Source organism: Ostrea edulis, chromosome 4, assembly GCF_947568905.1.
Source record: "Ostrea edulis chromosome 4, xbOstEdul1.1, whole genome shotgun sequence".
Taxonomy (NCBI): domain Eukaryota; kingdom Metazoa; phylum Mollusca; class Bivalvia; order Ostreida; family Ostreidae; genus Ostrea; species Ostrea edulis.
In genome coordinates this window covers 55,884,188-55,904,383 of record NC_079167.1, presented here as the reverse complement: position 1 = coordinate 55,904,383, position 20,196 = coordinate 55,884,188, and the positions used below count along the sequence as shown (strand labels likewise).

At 35.1% G+C, this 20,196-nt stretch overlaps 1 protein-coding gene and 2 non-coding genes across 3 annotated transcripts; 1 reads left to right on the top strand and 2 right to left on the bottom strand.

The window, feature by feature from the left end:
• Window positions 1–2,454: 2,454 nt before the first annotated feature.
• On the bottom strand, window positions 2,455–6,035 carry LOC125671285 (uncharacterized protein DDB_G0283697-like). The gene is made up of 4 exons (XM_056163054.1): window positions 5,677–6,035; window positions 5,260–5,377; window positions 4,161–5,071; window positions 2,455–2,917 (listed from the first exon to the last, which is right to left on the bottom strand). The coding sequence occupies exons 3-4, from the start codon at window positions 5,066–5,068 to the stop codon at window positions 2,668–2,670; spliced, it is 1,158 nt and encodes a 385-aa protein (XP_056019029.1). The 5' UTR covers window positions 5,069–5,071; window positions 5,260–5,377; window positions 5,677–6,035; the 3' UTR covers window positions 2,455–2,667.
• Window positions 6,036–14,395: 8,360 nt separating this feature from the next.
• Trnag-ucc (transfer RNA glycine (anticodon UCC)) lies at window positions 14,396–14,467 on the bottom strand. Its single transcript has one exon. It is a non-coding gene; the product is annotated as a tRNA-Gly (tRNA).
• Window positions 14,468–15,060: 593 nt separating this feature from the next.
• Window positions 15,061–15,223, top strand: LOC125672478 (U1 spliceosomal RNA). The gene has a single exon (XR_007369013.2). It is a non-coding gene; the product is annotated as a U1 spliceosomal RNA (small nuclear RNA).
• Window positions 15,224–20,196: the final 4,973 nt, after the last annotated feature.

The window sequence follows — 20,196 nt, the reverse complement described above, 5'->3', positions numbered from 1 at the left end:
CACTTGGGTACCATTGCCTAAAATAAGTTGCCGAAACACGATTTGTGTGCAGTGGTAACAAAATATTTAACGGCTGTTCATTCAGAAGTTCACGCCAAATATTCCGACTTGAAAAGAAAGAATTAAAAAAAAATACTGTACTTTGAAAAAGCCATTGTGTATGTCGATATAAAATCGCCGATCGGAGGCACGCGAATTCTAGTAGCGAACTACTAGAGTAAGTTCTACTTATAGAAGCAGAGATATTAACCCAAGTCAAGTTGTCTTGCGCGTTTCGGGTATATAGTGTTTGATTGTTTGATTAGTAAGCAAGTCCTCTGCTACATACATAATTATCGACGAGGATCTGTGCTCATGACAACTATGTACAGGGGTCGACATTACAACCGTAATGGTCTAGACCACCAATGCACAGTTGTAAGAACAGTAACTCGAAAACCTAATTACTGAATATACAGTCAGTAATGCATAATTCAAAGGTACTGAGTGATTTTCATAAAAGAAGCACACCATAAGAGAAAAGTGAGTACTTTGAAGCACAAGTCAGTACATGTACTTAGGGGAGATTTATTTCAGATCAAGGAATCTGTGAAGAATTTGTGCGTATGCAGTACACAATTTGTGGGATCGATTGACAAAGAATGCGACATTAAAAATTGTGACCTGGATAGATACCTTACACATGTTGCTGTTGGTGTTCTGTTTTAGACTGGAGACATGGTATCTAGAATATAATAAAGCAGGGATGGTCCATGATAGTAATGTTTTGCATGCAACGTTCGAACAATCATCCCATTGACTAACCCATTCGACAGTTGTCAATAGCAACAATGACTACACCGTCCTGCTTACTTGAAAGATGAATACAAGGTGGTCCCAGAAAATCGTAGATATTTCCATCTAAACAAAACGAATGAACGGATGTCATTCAGATTTTCACAAGTATCAAATACCTTCACCTTCACCTCTCCCGTAGTCTGGGTGACCGTGGGGGCGCCACCGAAGACTTCCTATCCAGCTCTCTCCACTCCCGTCTGTTGTCTGCTATTCTGAGGGTGTTGCTCAGCTTCAGGCCTGTCCATTCTAGGAGGTTGTCCTCTCATCTCCCTCCCTCTACTGTGCCTTGCAGGATCGTCTTGGCAAGTCCTGATCATCGTGAGACGAACCTGTACCACTTCAGTTTGCGGTTTTACTGTGGTCTTCGTAGGACCCGTTAGCTTGTCTGATCCTGTTCCTGACTTCTTCATTTGTGATATGATCTTTGTAGAAGATGCACAGATGTCTGCAAAAGCATCTCATTTCAAAGGTCTGTATCCTTCTTTCAGTGCCTGCTGTTAGGGTCCGTGATTCACAGGCGTACAAGATATAACCAAGGAGCGCATCAGTCTGATCTTTGAGCTGAGCACAATGCTTGTGACTATACAGAAAGTTTCAACTTTATAATTCAATGTTTACAAATTTCTGGTACTTTACTTTAAACTTGATTATACGTGTAATCAATGGCGTAGTTATCAGGATCTAAATAAATTGCAGGGAATAAATCAGATCCATAAAATGAAGTTTCAAGCAGCTAGCTGCATTTCTCTCTCCGTGTGTCCCATCTAGCCCATGGTCATGGTATGAACTTGATACTACATAGGGATGCTTGCGTATCAATTTGAAGAAAAAACACTGTACCATTGTGGTTCTTGAAACGAAGGTTTTCTTGGTTTTCCTGAATATTCCTATATACAAGTAAATCTTCAATTCTTGTTGTGGCTCCAACTTTGACCCAGGTGTCATCAACGTGAATGCACGCTATGTTTTCGTATTAATTTAACACATTGAACCCTTTTGATTCGAATTCTACAAATCATTTTCAAATAATTTTCCTCGATATAGGGGTGATTCTATGTAAAAAAAAAAAATTAAGCTGCTCTTGTTGTCCCACCCTAACCCCGTTGCTCATGGAGTGAACAAACTTGAATCTACTCCGACTCACGATGTATACATATTTGTACATATCAATTTCACCTCTATGTACCCGTCTGGTTTTTGAGAATATTCAGAGAATTTGTCGTATATTCCCATGTAAAACTTTGTAATCCTATCATTGTCCCATCCTGGTCCTGGGACCCCCGATTTGAACAATCTTGAATCTACAATTATACAAGTAGACCAACTTTATTTTCACGATTCATAAACAAAACTTTAGAAGGGAGCATGATCCTTTCATATGAATGATTTTAAACCCCTCACTTCAGAAAGAGTGTTTAGTGAGAAGTGTCCTTGAAATTTTCCTGTGGTACTAAAGTCGTAAAACAAATACAGACGGGCAGACAGACGACAGAAAAAGTGCCTGAACCGAAGCATAGGGAAGTTGTGGGTGCTAATTACTGAAATTATACAGTAATTAACATGCACTAACTTCAATTTCATTGTGATGAAAAATGTATAATGAACTATACGAAGACGTTTTATTATTTCAGAAATGTTTATTCACAAAACAATTATGACATAAATTTTATATTAAAAAAAATATCACAGACACTTTTTAAGCCTAGAAAGCTGTCTGATATCATTTGCGTAGCTGGACGGACAAGGTTAACAGCCATGTAAACTACACCATTTTCTGTCAATTAAAATAATAGCACTGACATTGATCTTTTGGCGAATACGATGCACAGCTCAATCAGAAACAACCGGATTGGCGCTATCTGAATCGGAATTTGGATTGCAAGTTTTCGCTTCATCACTGTCTTGTGACCCACGTGATGTAGACCGACTATTGGATTGGTCACCATCAATATTCGTTTTCTCCTGCGATTCTTGCCGCATTGCACGCAGCGTTTTTCTTTTCTTTCGACGTTTTCTTTTCTTGGTTGAATCTGAAGTATCCTCATTTAGCAAACTGCAATTTGACGATTTCACTGATTCCCTGTCAACAAAGGAAATTATACATATAATCAATATATGGCCTTTATTTTTTACTACACAACATGATGTAGTAAAAGAATTTTTTGAGCATAATTCTAACATTTCGTGATTTGCTGAAATAAAGTCCTATGCTACATGTATAATATAAAACAACGTGTCACTTGTTAATCTATCTTTTTCCATTTTTTTTTTACACAAAATTTAAAAGACATACCTTAAATAGTTCAGAAGATATTAAATAGGTCAGTTTAAAAAAAAAGAAAGTAAGTAGGTCAAATTCTACGGTAAAAAGATCAAACATCATTGAGTCACAAGATCTTACCATAAAGAATCTATACACAAAATATGAAAGGCCTAACTAAAATAGTTTTCTTTAAAGTAGGTCACACTCCAAGTTCAAAATCACAAGGTCAATGTATATGATATGTTGGTTGATTGTATATTTTTCACTCATATGGAGATGTCACCATTGCTGGTGAAGGGCTTCAAAATTTAGGTATATGCTCGGTGCTATGACCTTTGAGCAGGGATGGATCTTTATCGTTTTACATCTGCTGTGACACAGGACCTCGGGTTTTGTGGTCTCATCCGAAGGACCGCCCCATTTAGTTACATCTTACGACAAACAAGGGATACTGAGGACCTATTCTAACCCGGATCCCGATGTTTAAATATTTGTGCTTCATTAAACTTATGTTTATTCCGCTAAATAGAACGCAAATCATTGACAGCTTGCAATATTGTCTGGTGAATTTCTTCTGGGATGGGGAATCTGACCCATTAATTGATAGTGCAGGTAAAATACATGTAGCTGGTTTTCTTTAGATATCAACATTAACTTCAATAGTATCGGGTATCTCTTCAGATTGTTCGGAGTAATTGACTACCCAGAGTAACTTCAGTTACTTGTCTATAAAACACACCCCACTTGTTTCTTTTATCTTGTTGTAGTATGATTGGTTTTGAAATTTGACTTGGTCACTTAATCTATTTTTACAAAGACTGCAAACATACAATGCATGTATTTTAAAAGCAGGGTGGACGTTTCTGATTTTATCAAATACAAATCTCTAACTCCTCATGTGTGAAAGTAATTGGTGAGGGGATGCAACAGAACTCGTTCTTGGTACAATTATCAAAGTCGCTCAATAGGCAGTCATCATACTCATGAAAGAGTATACCGGTAATCTGAATATTTAATAAACAGACTGACATAATAACAAGTCAAATGATATAATACCAACCCTGAAAAGTTTTCATCCACTAAATGTTCCCTTGTTTTCTGTAATTTTGGCAGTTGGAGCTGTTTGGGGGGCCCCGGGGGCTGTTTGGGGGACCCCGGGGTTTCATACACAGTCTCCCGTTGTCTTTCATTTCCTTCCTCCTCCTCCTCCTCCTCTTCTCTTTTATTATGACGTTTTCGTTTCTTTTTCTTTTTTCTATAAGTCGCTGTTTCCCCGGGATCACTAGATCGACTTCCTCTGGAGATTTCCTGTCCATCATGATCAGTACTTGAACATCGACTACGAGACACGCCCACTCTATCAGTAGTTTCTATCGGGGGTAAACGAACCCCTCGTGGAGAGTAGAAAATCGAAAAGTCTTTTCGGGGCAGTGCTGGTAAATCACCGTCACCTTTCGCTGACCCCTTTTCACCTTGTTCTGAATGTCTTGTTTTAGTTTGGTCGTTTTCTTCTCCTGTACGGGTCGATCTAACCGTTTCTGTATCTTTATGAGAACCTAGAACAGTTTCTTCTGTCTTTGTAGACCTGCTTTTTCGCTTACTCTCTGTAGTATTTTCTTTAAGATTTGCTCTTTGAATTCTCTCAATTTCTTTCCTGTAAAATGAATTTCCTCTTTCACTTCTGACAGATTCTCGAGGAGACAACTGTCGCTCAATGTCTGGTAGAATGATTGGTTTCCAGATGAACTTTAACATGCATCCAAAAATAATAAGAAAAACTGATATAATTGAAAGGATAAGCCCAGTAATATGTAACGTCCCATACAGTGGAAACGATTTCTCGTTACTGAACGCCACGAGCGTTATAGTAAGTCCAGGTATGGTCAGAGGAATAGCAAAAGTAATCATACATGGTCCCACCATGCTTTTGATTTGGTCGTTCCAGTATTTGGTATGTGCCACATCCATTATCTTAGAAGTAAGAAACAAAAAACACCCACTATTGATAATGAAAATCAAAAGATCTTTGATGTAGTACACAATCCATTATGGCCTTTGTGTACAGAGTTCAAAATCGAGACCTCCGATACATAATGACTATAGACGACACCGGATGTTAGATGACTAGTAAATCCTGCTGTTACGTGATCGTAGTTTACCTCTAATTCCTCATCTACGACTCAGAAATCGAAATCTCACCGTCCTAGGAAACGTGCTTCAGCCTCTGTTTACCTGGACCTTCACTGCAGATCTCTTTAATTATTCATTTCTCGCCAGCTGAAATGTTAGTTATCACTATTATATATGGATTAAGTTCACCGGCCACCACATCGTTCATTCTTGATCGTTAAGAATTGTACTTTGCAATATATTTTTAAACTTTATTACAATGTCACATAATCAATACGAATTTCTTGGGGGTTAGGTATTTAAAACGGGTTAAGGTGGGTGGTCCACAATCTTGAATCAACATGACTCTTGCTCAAGCTATTGATTTATTATTACAAAACATGGGGGGAAACATGTTAAAAAATGGTAAGATTTTTCAATAATGACACCAGAGAAACAATACTTGCCTCGTAGTCATCGACGATTTTCTCTCAGTCTCTGGACTCCATTTTTGTTATTATTTGGCGTGGAACTCCTCGACCGTGTCTTCCTATTTTTAGATCTGTTCTGACGCTCGGCGAAATACCTTTTTTTTTTTTAAAAAACATGTCGCCATGGAGACTTTTATAGATGATAGCCGGGTAATGAAAGACGATAAAATTTGTCGATACATGGCACTTGACTAGCTCAGTCAAATGTTTAAAAAAAATCATATTCTGGGTGGCTTTTCTCCCCTGACATTAAACAGTTAATTGATCTTCAGAAGGGGTGACATGGTCACGTGTAGTTAATGGATATACTCTGAAATTCCTTGCAACAGGCTCTTCTTTACATAAACTGTTTTCTGTTGAATTAGATCCTTTATATTTACATTTCTCCATCGCAAGGGCAAAATATGGACTCGACATGAATCCGCCTATGAAGAAAAACAGTGCTGACAGAGAAAGACAAACGGGTCCGATGATCCGAAAGGAGGCAATAGAATCCGTCGGATTTTTCTCCGTGTATATCACGATTGTTAATATCACTCCAACCACAAACAAAGGTTTGCAGAACACGAAGATGATAGAGCCAATAGTTTCCAGCGGCCGCCTTGTTGTGTACTGCACTCTTTGGGAAATATCCCTATTTCTATTCCAGCGCTCCAAAAATCCCATTTTGATCTGTATTAATAATGATATAAATGTAAAATAATAATACTAGTAAATCAAATTTTTTTCTATATCGGTTTGTTCCTTTATTCGAAAAATTGAAGAAGAAATTATTTTATACACATTCTGTATAATTAATACGACTAAGGTTTCAAGTTGGAACATAATATATACATGTGCTTATTTATAAGAGAGAGAAAGAGAGAGAGAGAGAGAGATTTGGTTCTAACCTTCCAATGAGCATCAAATTTTTCATTGTCATCATTTTTGCAATGCATAAATTTTTGAGTTTCATAAAAAAAAGTTTTATATTGTATGTATAATATTGCAAAACGAACATCTAAAAGTTTCTCAGAGCATCTTGCTGTATATGTATGTATATATATATATATATATATATATATATATATATATATATATACATATACATATATATATATATATATATATATAAAGCACAGAAATAGCAATGAACTCGTAAATGAACATAACTGCCCTAAGTGAAGAAATATTTAATATAAAGCACATACATATATATATATATATATATATATATATATATATATATATATATATATATATATATATATTACTTTAACCAAAGTAAAAGGGTATTTTGTATAACTGTAATTGTTTTTCTCAAGAATACCTAGAATGAAGGATTTTTCACCACAAAAAATTGTTAAGAACTAGTTGGCAATTTGCACAGTCACATTTCCAAAATATATGTTCTATTGTTCCTTCCTCACTGTGACAAAAAGTGCACATCTTTAGACTTCACCTTTTTTAATTCAAAATTAATTTGTCGCTAAAATTGTATTAATCATTTTGTATTGAAACCACTGCAGTTTACAATTTTTAATTTTCATGAAAGGAATTTGGAGGATAACTTTCCACTTTATATTATCTATATTTGAAAGCTCACTCCATTTTGTTTTACCTGTTGTCACTGAGGAATTTTTGTTCAGAAATTCATAAAAAAGCCATTAAACATTTTACATTTGATCACATTGTAAACGTTTGGATTAATAAAATGATTTGCTAATTTTATAAAGTTATTGTTTTACCATACTTTTTAATCCATGTGTTTATATAACATGAATAATGCTTGCATATTCCGGAAAATTAAATTTCACATCTTGATAGGTATCACAGAAAGTCTCAAAACTCAAAAGGCTACCACGTCTTCTTCAATAATAAGTTCACAATTCTGTGTTATGTAAACAAGACTCGTGTCATGTCTCAAAATCAATAAGTAACAGAAGACCAGGGATATCTTCCTCTTCAGTATAGTGCATAATGTCATAAATTAACCTAGCGATTTCTCCAGTATATCTACTGGATAAGAATCATGTCCAAAGCGAACGCTCTACCACTGAACTGAACCGGTTTTGAATAGCATTTTGTGAAAAGTATGCCAACGTAAAGCGTTGCAGTTCATACCCTAATGTATTTTTAAAAACTGAATTTATGTTTTATATTTACATTCTAGTTTCATTTCTGTCGGAAATCCCAGGTAAAATAGACGCACTATAGTTATCAAGATTCATACGCACATTGTTCACACCTTCATCGCATTCATGAGGAAATGACATTTGGCAAAGAACACTTGAAATGTAGATATCTAACCATGTCTTTGTTCAAACCACATAATCCGGAAAAATATTGAAAAGCTATTCGAAAGTCTGTATAAATTTCAGGAAAGGTTTAATGGAATGATGATGTAATCAGTTTTCAATAATTTCCAGGGGAGGTAACTCTTCCATGCCAATAACTCTCTAAATGATAAGAACAAACCCTACATGATTTAGAAATATATTAGATATTTTAAAAAAATGATTGACGAACTAAGTTTGGTAACAATTTCACCTCGCCAACAGAAAAGGAAAGATAACATTGATCAATCTCGTAACTCCTATAAGGAATACAAAATTAAGAGTTGGGCATATTCGGCTCTCTAGATATACCAGAGGTGGGATCAGGTGCCTAGGAGGAGTAAGCATCCCCTGCCGAAAGGTCACACCCGGTGTAAGCCTTATGTCTTGATCAGGTATACGGAGTAATAAGTTGTCAAAATTAGCATGTACAGAACGGTTTAACAATTGGTATGAAACACGTCAGACAACAATTGACCAAATGACAGGTTGTATTGGCAAACTATATCGTTAAACGAGACTGTTGAAACCCCTGTAACATCAACATGTTTGTCAGTAGCCTGCCTCAATTTGAAAACTGATCAAACGTAGAGCAAGCTCTTCCTATTTTTAAAATTAGTTGAGAGACATAAACACCATGTGGAGGTGATAATGGAATATTGCTATATAAATATGGGAAGTTGACGATGGAGAAGCTGAAGTCACTCCGTTTGTCATAAAGTTGAATTGTTAGTTTGCCGTTAACATCTATGTTCAATCAAATATCTAAGTACGAAACAGATGTGGAAGACTATGGTGTCTTTTATTTCGAGTTCACTGTGTTTGTGATGATATATCAAATACAACCTGTCGATAGGTCGAATGCTGTCTGAGTGTTTCGTACCAATTAGCATGCTGTTCTTACATACTGATTTTGACTACAGATTACTCCGTTTACCCGATAAAGACATAGGGCTCACAGCAAGTATTGCCGGTCTACATTAGATGCTTACTCCTCTTAGACGTCTGATCCCACCTCTGTTGTATCCAAGGGTTCGTGTTTGTTCTTCTCTTTTGTATCCTGCTGGATATCTATCGCTATTTCACGTGTACTTGTTTCCAGTTGAAGTATTGTTTTAATTTAGTCTTTTGTCCATTTTGATTCACAAATAGGCCTTTTGTGATTTTGATATAGATATATCATAACTAAATCATAAATAAAGGCGACTCTCGATGGCTCGACCTTTGATCTCTCGATCACTCGAATCTTAAACTTCGAGTTATCGAGAGTCATCTGTAGTTCATGACCCCACTTTATCTTTACATAGTGATGTGGTCTATAAAGATAGGCATGAGCCAAATGATCATGACATTTCCTGTTTCTAGTAAAAGGTAACTATTCTGTGGTAATACCCTTTTAACTTTAAAGTCGCATTTTACACTTATCAGGTCAAAAATAGAAGGACTCACAAACTTTTTATTTATTTTGTACCTTAATTTATCATTTAAATAATGATAACAGGATGTCAAAGAGGAAGTTCTCATCTTTAAAAATTTTCATTTCAAGAATTATAGAAATCAACTACACAACTACTACATATTGTCAAAGTAGGATTTGAATGTCACTATTCTATGTTGCCGTCCTTTAGGATGCCATGAGATACACTGTGCGCATATTTGAATTATTGATAATAAATGAAAACCGATAAATAAAAAATCTTTACCACAATAGCATGCATAGAGGGATTTTTTATTAATGTCATTTACAGACTTATAACATTTCAGTTGCAATACAGCATATTGACCTAAAATTTTAACTGTTCGTGCAACAATAACTAATGGGATGTTATTTACACAACATTTGATCCAGGGTATGTAAATATTCTCACTCAAAATGTCATATTGTCAAATTGAATTCCAATAAATAGTCAAAAGTGTTGAAATAATTGTTCAAAGTACAACTATAGCAATTAACAGAACCGTAGCTATAGCATTTTAATTGAGAATGTGTTTTATGGATTTGCGGTTTCAATCCACATCCTTCCAAAACCATTATATCTCAGTTTGCGTCCTTGGCGTTGACAGTTTTCCCTAGATGGCGATTTGAAATCTTAACATCGGTTACTTGCAATATTCATATTTATTACATGTAATGAAAAAAATCGATTCATAGTTGATTGTCATCATGATATAAATTTTTCATGAACGTAGATACGTTTGAATCAAATAACATTTCATATTCCCCAAATCGATTTTTTTTTTCGTTCAAAGGACAAGGTAGGCTAAGGGTCCCGATTTTGATTTAGAACCTTGACACGTCGTACATGTGTAGACAGTGCATTCGCTGCATTGATTAGTAAACATATCACAAGTTGCTTTCAAAAGAAAATGGCATATTTCTTATTCAAATTTTGCATACCTTTTGCTTTGGAGAACATGTAGCAAACGTCCATTGTTAGCCAAATTGACGAAATTCGGAATCTTATTACCATTCCCGTGAACGTGGAATATATCATATGTTAAAATTGGCAAATATTTTTTGATAGACATGATCTGGGTCACAGGCCCTACGAACGTTTGGGTATCCTAGAAAGGTCTTGTAACTCTTATCACGTGTGCCCAATTTCGGCGATTAAAAGAAATAATTAAATAAAGGCATTTTCTACTGCATTCTATACCCGTCGACTTACATAAACTTATTCAGATCATCACCAAATTTCGTCCAAACATTCCCCGAGATATTCGAAAATCAATTAAAAATATTCACCGATTTAGTTTGGTAGACATTAGCCTGGGCCCGCTGAGCACTCCGTTATTTCACATGTACACATGCAGACAGTTGATAAGTTGAAAACTCGTCTCCGTTCGAAGATGCATGTATCTAATAGTTCCAGTGGAGAAAATTATCACTTTCCTCAGCTATTCCTCGCACCTATAGCTGGTGACCATTTTCGATCATCTGTAAAGGAGAGGTATGGTTGGATCACATTGCCCAGAACTATTTGACACATATAGTTTCGAATTGAGGTTGGTTTTTCAATTTCAAATGTTATTAGATGAAAGTGATGGGATGCATTTGTCCATTACATTCCAAATAGTGTGTGTGTACACTTGAGGGGAAAAAAGTCTCTGACAGCATGCCCAGGTTAATGTTAAATTTCAAATATCTGAGAAATTCGAAGAACTTTGACTTTTTGGGCAAAATTTGGTGACAATCTAGATTGATTATCTGCAAGTTGAAAGCTACAGAGGTGTATTTAATGCCTTCCTTTATTTTTCTTTCTTATTCGCCAAATACGCATCCATGATCGTAAATATCTACTCCGGTTTGGTTTTTATTTTTTACTTCGAGCATTAATTTAAAATCTCGTGGGACCTAGTTAAAAAGCAGACAAGAATTGAAATGTGTCGAATCTAAATTTGGTCTAAATAAAGTGTGGTACATGCATATGCATTTTAAATTTCCATTTTTTGCTTCGTATCTTATCTAATTTGCATGGTACTTTCTACAGTCGTGTGCATTTCCTGGGGAAAGGGTCTAAGCTACATACACTTTTTCAAAAATTATTATGACGAGAGCTCCAGTTACGTGGTGCCCAGGATCTCGCGCAATATGAGTTACAAACCTCGTGTTATACACAGGTACATTCGGAGGCCTGTTCTGGGTTACTAAATATGATCCTACTGCTCTATACTGTAGTTTGGTCCATGATGACGTCTCATAATGGGGGTCATATATGGCCTTTAAGTTATCCTACCTCCTCTTAGGTTCCAAATGGGTAAAACCAAAACATATACAGCACAATACCCCCCCCCCCCACCTTTCTGATCACTTTTATCTACTTTCCTGTGGTCATTTTCTTTCTATCAAAAAGATAATACATGTATATGAATTACATGTATCTACTATACAGTTCTAGTAACTTTTCATTTTCTATTCTTGGGAATTCATTTGTGATCGATTAAATGCTACTGTATACATACATGTGTATCAGGAATGCTGCTACACATTTAGATACACTCTTCCAAATTCGCATTAAAACTAGAATACCATGCAAAAATAAAAAGATTTTTAAAAAAATTGTAAATATAAAAAAAAAAAAAAAACAAGCAATTTTTTTTTTCAAAATAATTTTAAAAAGCAGCAATAAGATGTGAAATGTAGCTTTTTTTTGTAAAACATTATATGTTATACGGAAGAAAAAAGGTAACCAACTAGCATTGACCTTCCCTGACCATCATTTCATCATTCCAAGACATAAACACACCAAGTAGGCCTTGCCTATTCAAATTTTACTAGTGTTTTGATAAATCAGCTTATGTAAAAACTCATCTTGAAACAACTGGCCTTATATTACATACCTTTTCACCGACCGTCGTCACAGACCCGATATATGGAGTAAATTATACATACGTTCCTGTAAATGTTTTATCGATTCTGTTACTGAGGGAAGCAACTGTAGTAGTTCAACCACCTGCAGACGATATTCAAATTCCCCAGCACACCATCATTGATTTATCCTTTTTCAATTAATGAACCCAACCTTGGAAATTTAAAACATCGAGTAGGGATAGGATTATGTAAGGGTTAATGTACTCGTATCGCTCCATTCCTTAAAAGTAATGGACCGAGGCCCCGAAGGGGCCGAGGTCCATTGCTTATAAGGAATGGAGTGATACGAGTACATTGACCCACTTAAAATCCACCTAAATAAAAACTAAACTTTGTGCGTTTTAATCATGTCTTACGTTTTTCATTCTTTTGTTGCATGCATTTATATCTACTTGTATAAAGGTTGACCTACTTTCCGAACACTCCATTCCTGAAAAATAATGGAGTAGTCGAACAAAAGAATGACGTCATAGGTGGATGTTAATGCAATTTCCGCCCTACCCCAGGTTCAGACGGGAAAGGCTATAAGCCCGTGAACTGATCCGACCGGAAACTCTGTGCACTCAAACACACACAAATTGCATACGTCATACCTTCTACTTTCGTTTTCCTATATATGATGCTGTACTCTGTTCACAGGCCTGATTCTAACACGAATTAAAATGTGATCCAGTTTCCGGGCCTGACTTTAATACTAATTAGGATAAGATTCAGTTCACGGGCCTCTAATTAGGATATGATCCAGTTCACGGGCCTGACTCTAACACTAATTAGGATGTGATTGAGTTCACGGGCCTGATTCTAACACTAATTAGCATGTGATTGAGTACACGGGCCTGATTCTAACACTAATTAGGATGTGATCCAGTTCACGGACCCGATTCTAACACTAATTAGGATGTGATTGAGTACACGGGCCTGATTCTAACACTAATTAGGATATGATCCAGTTCACAGACCTGATTCTAACACTAATTTTAAAAGATGTGATTCAGTTCACTGGCCTCTAATTAGGATATGACCCAGTTCACGGACCCAATTCTAACACTAATTAGGCCCGTGAACTCAATCACATTTAATTAGTGTTAGAATCAGGCCCGTGAACTCAATCACATTTTGATTAGTGTTAGAATCAGGACCGTGAACTGGATCATATCCTAATTAGTGTTAGAAGCAGGCCCGTGAACTCAATCACATGCTAATTAGTGTTAGAATCGGGACCGTGAACTGGATCACATTTTAATTAATGTTAGAATCAGGCCCGTGAACTGGATCATATCCTAATTAGTGTTAGAAGCAGGCCCGTGAACTCAATCACATGCTAATTAGTGTTAGAATCGGGACCGTGAACTGGATCACATTTTAATTAATGTTAGAATCAGGCCCGTAAACTGCATCATATCCTGATTAGTGTTAGAATCAGGCCCGTGAACTCAATCACATCCTAATTAATGTTAGAATCAGGCCCGTGAACTGGATCATATCCTAATTAGTGTTAGAGTCAGGCCCGTGAACTCAATCATATGCTAGTTAGTGTTAGAGACAGGCCCGTGAAGTGGACCGTATCCTAATTAGAAGCCCATGAACTCAATCCCATCCTAATTACAACCCAGTGAACTCAATCAAATCCTTATTAGTGTTGATTCTGTACCTCCACTTACAAAAGATTTTTAATATGCATCTCGGGTACGAGTTAATACTAGACCTTTAGTAAAAACGAAAGTAAATTGTATGACGTATGCAATTTGTGTGTGTTTGAGTTCACGGAACTTCCGATTGTATCAGTTCACGGGCTTATAGACCCTGCCGGTTCAGACGGCGGCGACACTTAGCCTATATCCTATGTTATCATGTACCTGTGTGTGTGTGCATGTATTCGAGCACACCCATGCTAAACTCACAAATCATTCGGTGATCTGAAAGAATTGAAGCTCTGCATGTGAGATAAATAATAACGAAAAACTCCAAACAATAAACAAAAACACACCCAATAAAAAATTTAAAAACGTGCGTCGGCCGGGAATTGAACCCGGATCGACTGCTTGGAAGGCAACCATGCTGACCATTACACCACCGACGCTTCATGATTACCGAATTATTATATTTAGATATATTAAAATTACATTTTGATAGTTATTCAAAAAGTCGGTACTATGGCGTAAATATCACGTTTCCGTAAAATTATAATGTATACGTTACATATGATACCATTCATGATGATATCAAATCTAGATTTGTTTGAACATCCAGATTATCTAGATCTCTATGAACATTGTTAACTAGCATATAAAAGATACGGTGTACTAAGTCAGTAAGTGTACTAACAACATTATTATAATAAATAAAATGTGGCATGCCGTGTGGTAGTACAAGGGTGATAAAATAATTACACGTGGCGTGTAACAAGAGTTATCATTCTTTTCCATTCAACCCACTTTCTGAATGTATGTTGAAGAAAAATAAATGTAGCATTAATTCTAAAAGATTTATATCCATTTTTTATAAGCAACATTAAAAATTATATGCATATGCCGTATTTTAAAACGCACAAATCAAAAGCAATGGGTTATAAATTGTAAACTTAAACAGTAAGAGCTTCATATTTTAATACCTATGACATATACACAATTCATAAAAATATTAAATAATATCATACAAAGCACATTCTAAATCATACTTACCTGGTGCAGGGGATACCATGATCAGCAAGGCGGTTCCCCCAGACCGAGGCCTTACCATTGCACTCCGGTTAGGCTGAAGTCTGCGATAACCCCAAATGCGGGTTACTCGGGCACGTAATTTTTTAGTGTGGGGTCTGCGTTCGCGCTAACCCCAAATCAAAAACAATATGAGATAATCGTTAATGAATTCCGATGGTTACAAAGGTGTGGCAACTCTTTAGGTTTTCAGTGGCATAGGAATATAATTATATTGATGACTAAAGTGTTTGAAATATTAATTTAAAATACTGGTGTTACTACCGAAATATATATAATATAGAGCAATTTTCATTGAATTCATTTTTTTGGAGACAAAATGACAGCTAGGCCCTAATGACCCTTGCATATAAAAGTGTTTTCGATTCGATCTATCAGTTAGTGGATAAAATATTAATACTATTTTGGTCGGATCAACAGTTGTAAACATGGAGGAGTCTGGACCAATTAAAATCTCTGGTGATTGTGGATCTCATGCGGTTTATTATCATTTATTTCTATTTTGTTGTTGGTTTTAATAAAAACATGAAATATTCAGGATACATGTACAAACATGCAAATATTATCTGTTTCTTTGACTAGCGGTTTTCTTTAAAAGCATTTTTATCTTTAATAAAACATGCATTTATGATTATTATTATTTTGAATTTCCAGTAATGAGTATATGAAGTATAATGTCTTTTAAAAGTCGAATATGTCAACGACTTTTAAAATCTGTTTCCCTCTAAAGTTAATAAAAAGACTTTAAAAAAAAAACCAGATATTTTTTTTCGCAATATGTGATAAAAAGACTACTTTAAAGTTCATATTATCATAAACTTAATTATCACAATCCTTCTAGATGATCGATGTACATGTAGTTTGCTTTTAGAATTAATCAGTAGCCTACTGTAGATCTAAATAATAGGTGCAAGTATATCTTCACATTTGTTTATTAATAAACATAATACACATGGAACAAGGTTTCCAATCTTTCCTATTTTTGCTTTAGTGAACATTACATTATGAAAATATTTAAAACTTATTCTATAACAATTGTTAAGAATATCTAATTTAATTTATTTTGCGAAAGAAATTAAACGACGCACTAAAGAAACGGGAGGTAACTCTTACAGATAAAAAAAAAGTCAACATAGTGAAGCTAAGAGAATGATGCGCAATTTATTTTTATATCATGATTGAGATCAAGCATACAACTGTTAATTATACTTATACTGAATTTCTTGATGTATTTTCAAAGCCAGCTGCCAAAGTTTTCTATTGGTCGGGGTCAAACCACATTCAACCCGACCTCAGCATTTCGTAACTGAATAGTCCTTGTTCCACTTCATTCATGTATGTGGTTATAATGTGGACACCTACACTAAATCAGCACTGATTAACATATATTCAATTAACTATCTGTATATTAAAGCACACATTGGAACAAAGACTAAGTGAACTTTCCTGACGTCATTCAGTTCGTCTGTGATATCTTCCCTGAACCAATGGGCCAATTTCAACCCAATCACTTGGCATAACATTAACTCATGGTCAATCTCATTTCAAATTGGCACTGAGGACAACCTCGGGTTTTTGGATTGTCGCAAATCATGCCTGTTGTCTCCATTTACACTACTTCATAACTAGAGTAGGTAGACTCAGTAAGCGGGGCTAGCGACGATGAGGTTTTTGACGACAAAGAACTAGAAATGTTTTTATGGGAAAATAATAACAGACTAGTTGCACCCCACCTTCTAATAACAAAATGATAGTGAAATCATTAAAAAAGAATTGATTACACTCGAGCCGTATACTTCACGAATTTATTAGAAATATTTCTTCTCGTTTTCTTTTGCATATTATTATTAAAGAGTTGGGGTGGCTCATATGGGTTGTGGGTCCAAATGTTTAATTCAGCACAATTAAATGTTCCACTGTAAAAACAGATGGGATAAATTCAAACTTTTTCAATTGTGTTTTTTATCGATAATCTGATGGACTTCAAACACATTAACGGGATTGAGGCCTTTTGTATGGTTTGATCAATTGGTTCCGATTCAAATCATGCACTTTGAAAGTATTGCATAAGCAATACATGTCCACTACTGGCGCCCCCATTAATTGACGACTGTACGTAATACTCGAAGAAATGTACATTTGATGTTGTTTGACCTTGAACTGTGACCCGATACATAGGTACCAAGTCACCATGTTTACCAGTGTCGAATTAATTCAATGTTTTGTTGTTCACATAGTTGACGCTAGTCCGAAATATCTGACGTTTTCCTGGCTTTTTTATGATTTTGATATTTACCGTGCCAGGAAAACGGTAAATATTAAAATCATATAAAAGCCAGGAAAACGTGCAAGGAAAACGGTAAATATTAAAATCATAAAAAAAGCCAGGAAAACGTCAGATATTTCGGACTAAGTTGACGCATAAGTTTTTACCAGGGATGAAATAGTAGTCTTTGCACAAAATACGTAAGGACATATTCAAATAATCATGCAAATGAAACATAAAACAACACACCGATACACCGATATAACATTCATATTATCTGCATGTTTAAAAATACTTATAATAAAGGACTTCAAAATGATACTTACTATCAACTGTTCAAGACCGATTTCGAATACCCGCGACTGCAGGAACACGGTAAATTAAGAACTACCTTTGCTCACCGACAACACAAAAATACTGGCGTAATTAACAGATTTTATATATATTTTCATTGATATGTTCCTTTCATGATTAATAAGCTTAAAATGTAAAATTAATGAAGTACTTGAATATGGCTTTTTACAAAATCAGCGATCGAGACTCGACGGCTGCCTATATTCAAACGTCCTACTTTTACCACATTTCCATTGGAACACAATCCCGATCCCGTTGAATAAAAAACGTAAAATATAAAAATTAATTTCTTTAAAATATTTTTACGTAAATCTAGAAAATTGTGTCTACCTTTAGATATTCTTTTGAAATTGTTTGATACAATGGATAGTACACTGGATAGCCGGTCCTTGATTCCAAACACTGCCGCTAGGAAATTCAAATTCATATAGTAATCAATGTCAGCGGACCAGTCTACTCATACTAGCTAGTATTGTATATGTCACAGTTGCAATTTATTTAAAATATATTTATGCGCTATAATTATATCAGTATTCATATTGGCGCGCATAGCCAATTGAATACAAACTAGTTTTCAAGTATGCGAAAGTCAGTGTGAACGTTTTGTATTGTACAGGTGGTAATTATTTCTATTTTTAGTTCAACTTTACGTTTGACTGACCAGTGGTCTGAGTTCATAATACTGCGGACCAATGGATTTTACCGAATACTAATTAATTATGCATGTGTTACTAACCCGAGCACTATATAAAGTTAGAAACCCTGCCAAAATCCCAACTCTAAGCCTTGTACCAATACGGTTGCTTGCTAAAATATCGATTCACTCGATGTCACTTAAATATATTTTTCATTTATAATACTGGATGCCTGGTAAGATTTACATTTATCTTGTAATTCATTTACTTGTTAAATATATGTAATTATACTGGCAATCGTATTAATATTAGGATCATCGTTTATCGTAAATGTTTAAATGTCTTTTAGTTTACGTCTTGTGTTTTATGTATGTCTATTGTCTTGTGTGCATGTTTGTGAGTATGTTTTCACATTTTTTCTAGTTTTTTTCCCCTTCTATTGAAATAAAATAATTGTCTGAGACCGACCCAGTTTTGTGTTGTTTGCAACAAAACAGCGACCCTGCGACATATATGGTGAGCCTGGCAGAGTACCTTTACAAGTGTTTATAAATGCCAGAATGATTGGCTTCTGACAAAAAATTGTATCTGGATAAAAAGAAAAGATATTAAGTAGAATGTTATATGATATTATTTTCAATCTTCACAAAGAGGATGTTTACCACTCAGACTGGTTACTACATATTGTAACGGATATCTTACATAAAAATGGTCTTGCTTACTGGATTGGCCAATTTATCCCAAAGAATGACTGTTTATTAAAAAAAAGCGAAAACCATGTGTAAAGATGCATTGATAGCAGAATGGAAATCTTAATATTTTTTATTCTTCTAAGTGTATCAACTATATAATTTTCAAAACAGATTTTGGATTAGAGAAATATGTTTCACTATTGCTTAAATTGGTATCTTGTTAACGTTTTAAGTAATTTTAGATATGTCAGTCACAGATTACCAGTTGAATGTGGCAGATTATTTTTTTTTAGCATTGATAGATCTGATAGGTTATGTGATCTCTGTTATGCAAATGAAATTGGAGATGAATACCACTACATATTTAACTGAATTTTTCAAAAATGAAAGAAAAATGTTTTTACCTGCAAATATTTACAAAGTTAGACATGCTATTGATTTTGCAAATTTATCTAAAAGTGATGACATATTTACTCTTATTGGTTTGGCCAAATTTTGTAGAATTGTAATCACTGGCGGATTTAGAGGGGGCGTGGGGGGCGCATGCCCCCCCCCCCTAAAATTTTCGAAGTTTAGGTTACAAATCAGTGTGTACTATAGAAAGAGCGAAAATCCAATCATATCTATAATAATTGTTTCTAAACTACATAAAGTCCCTAACTCCGTTACATTCGGGAAACCCTCAATAGTTAGTAAACGAATGTGATTGTGACGTCATTTTTCCCCATGAATGAAATGCCGATAAGTTATAACAGTCAATTCAAGAACATGTCAAAAACAAATAACAATTAATTAATATGTAATCTATTATATCTATCATATTTTATGTGAAATCAGTAAGCACTTTCCCTTTCATGCGCTATCACATCGATTCCTGCGTCGCAGAGACAACATGTTTATTTTAACCTGACAGCTACTTTTATGAAGGTCTATGTCAAGGGTTAAAGGTGATATACCATATTGATAATGTGGCTAAAATACTTAAATTTTCGTCTATATCTACCCTGATGCACTACATGTCGGAGATAATGTTAACGCGACATTATTACATTATAACTAGCTCCGATATATATTGTACACACATAAATGAATAACTGTATAGAGATTCCGCATTGATTATATTTTTGTGTAGGGTGGATTCAAAT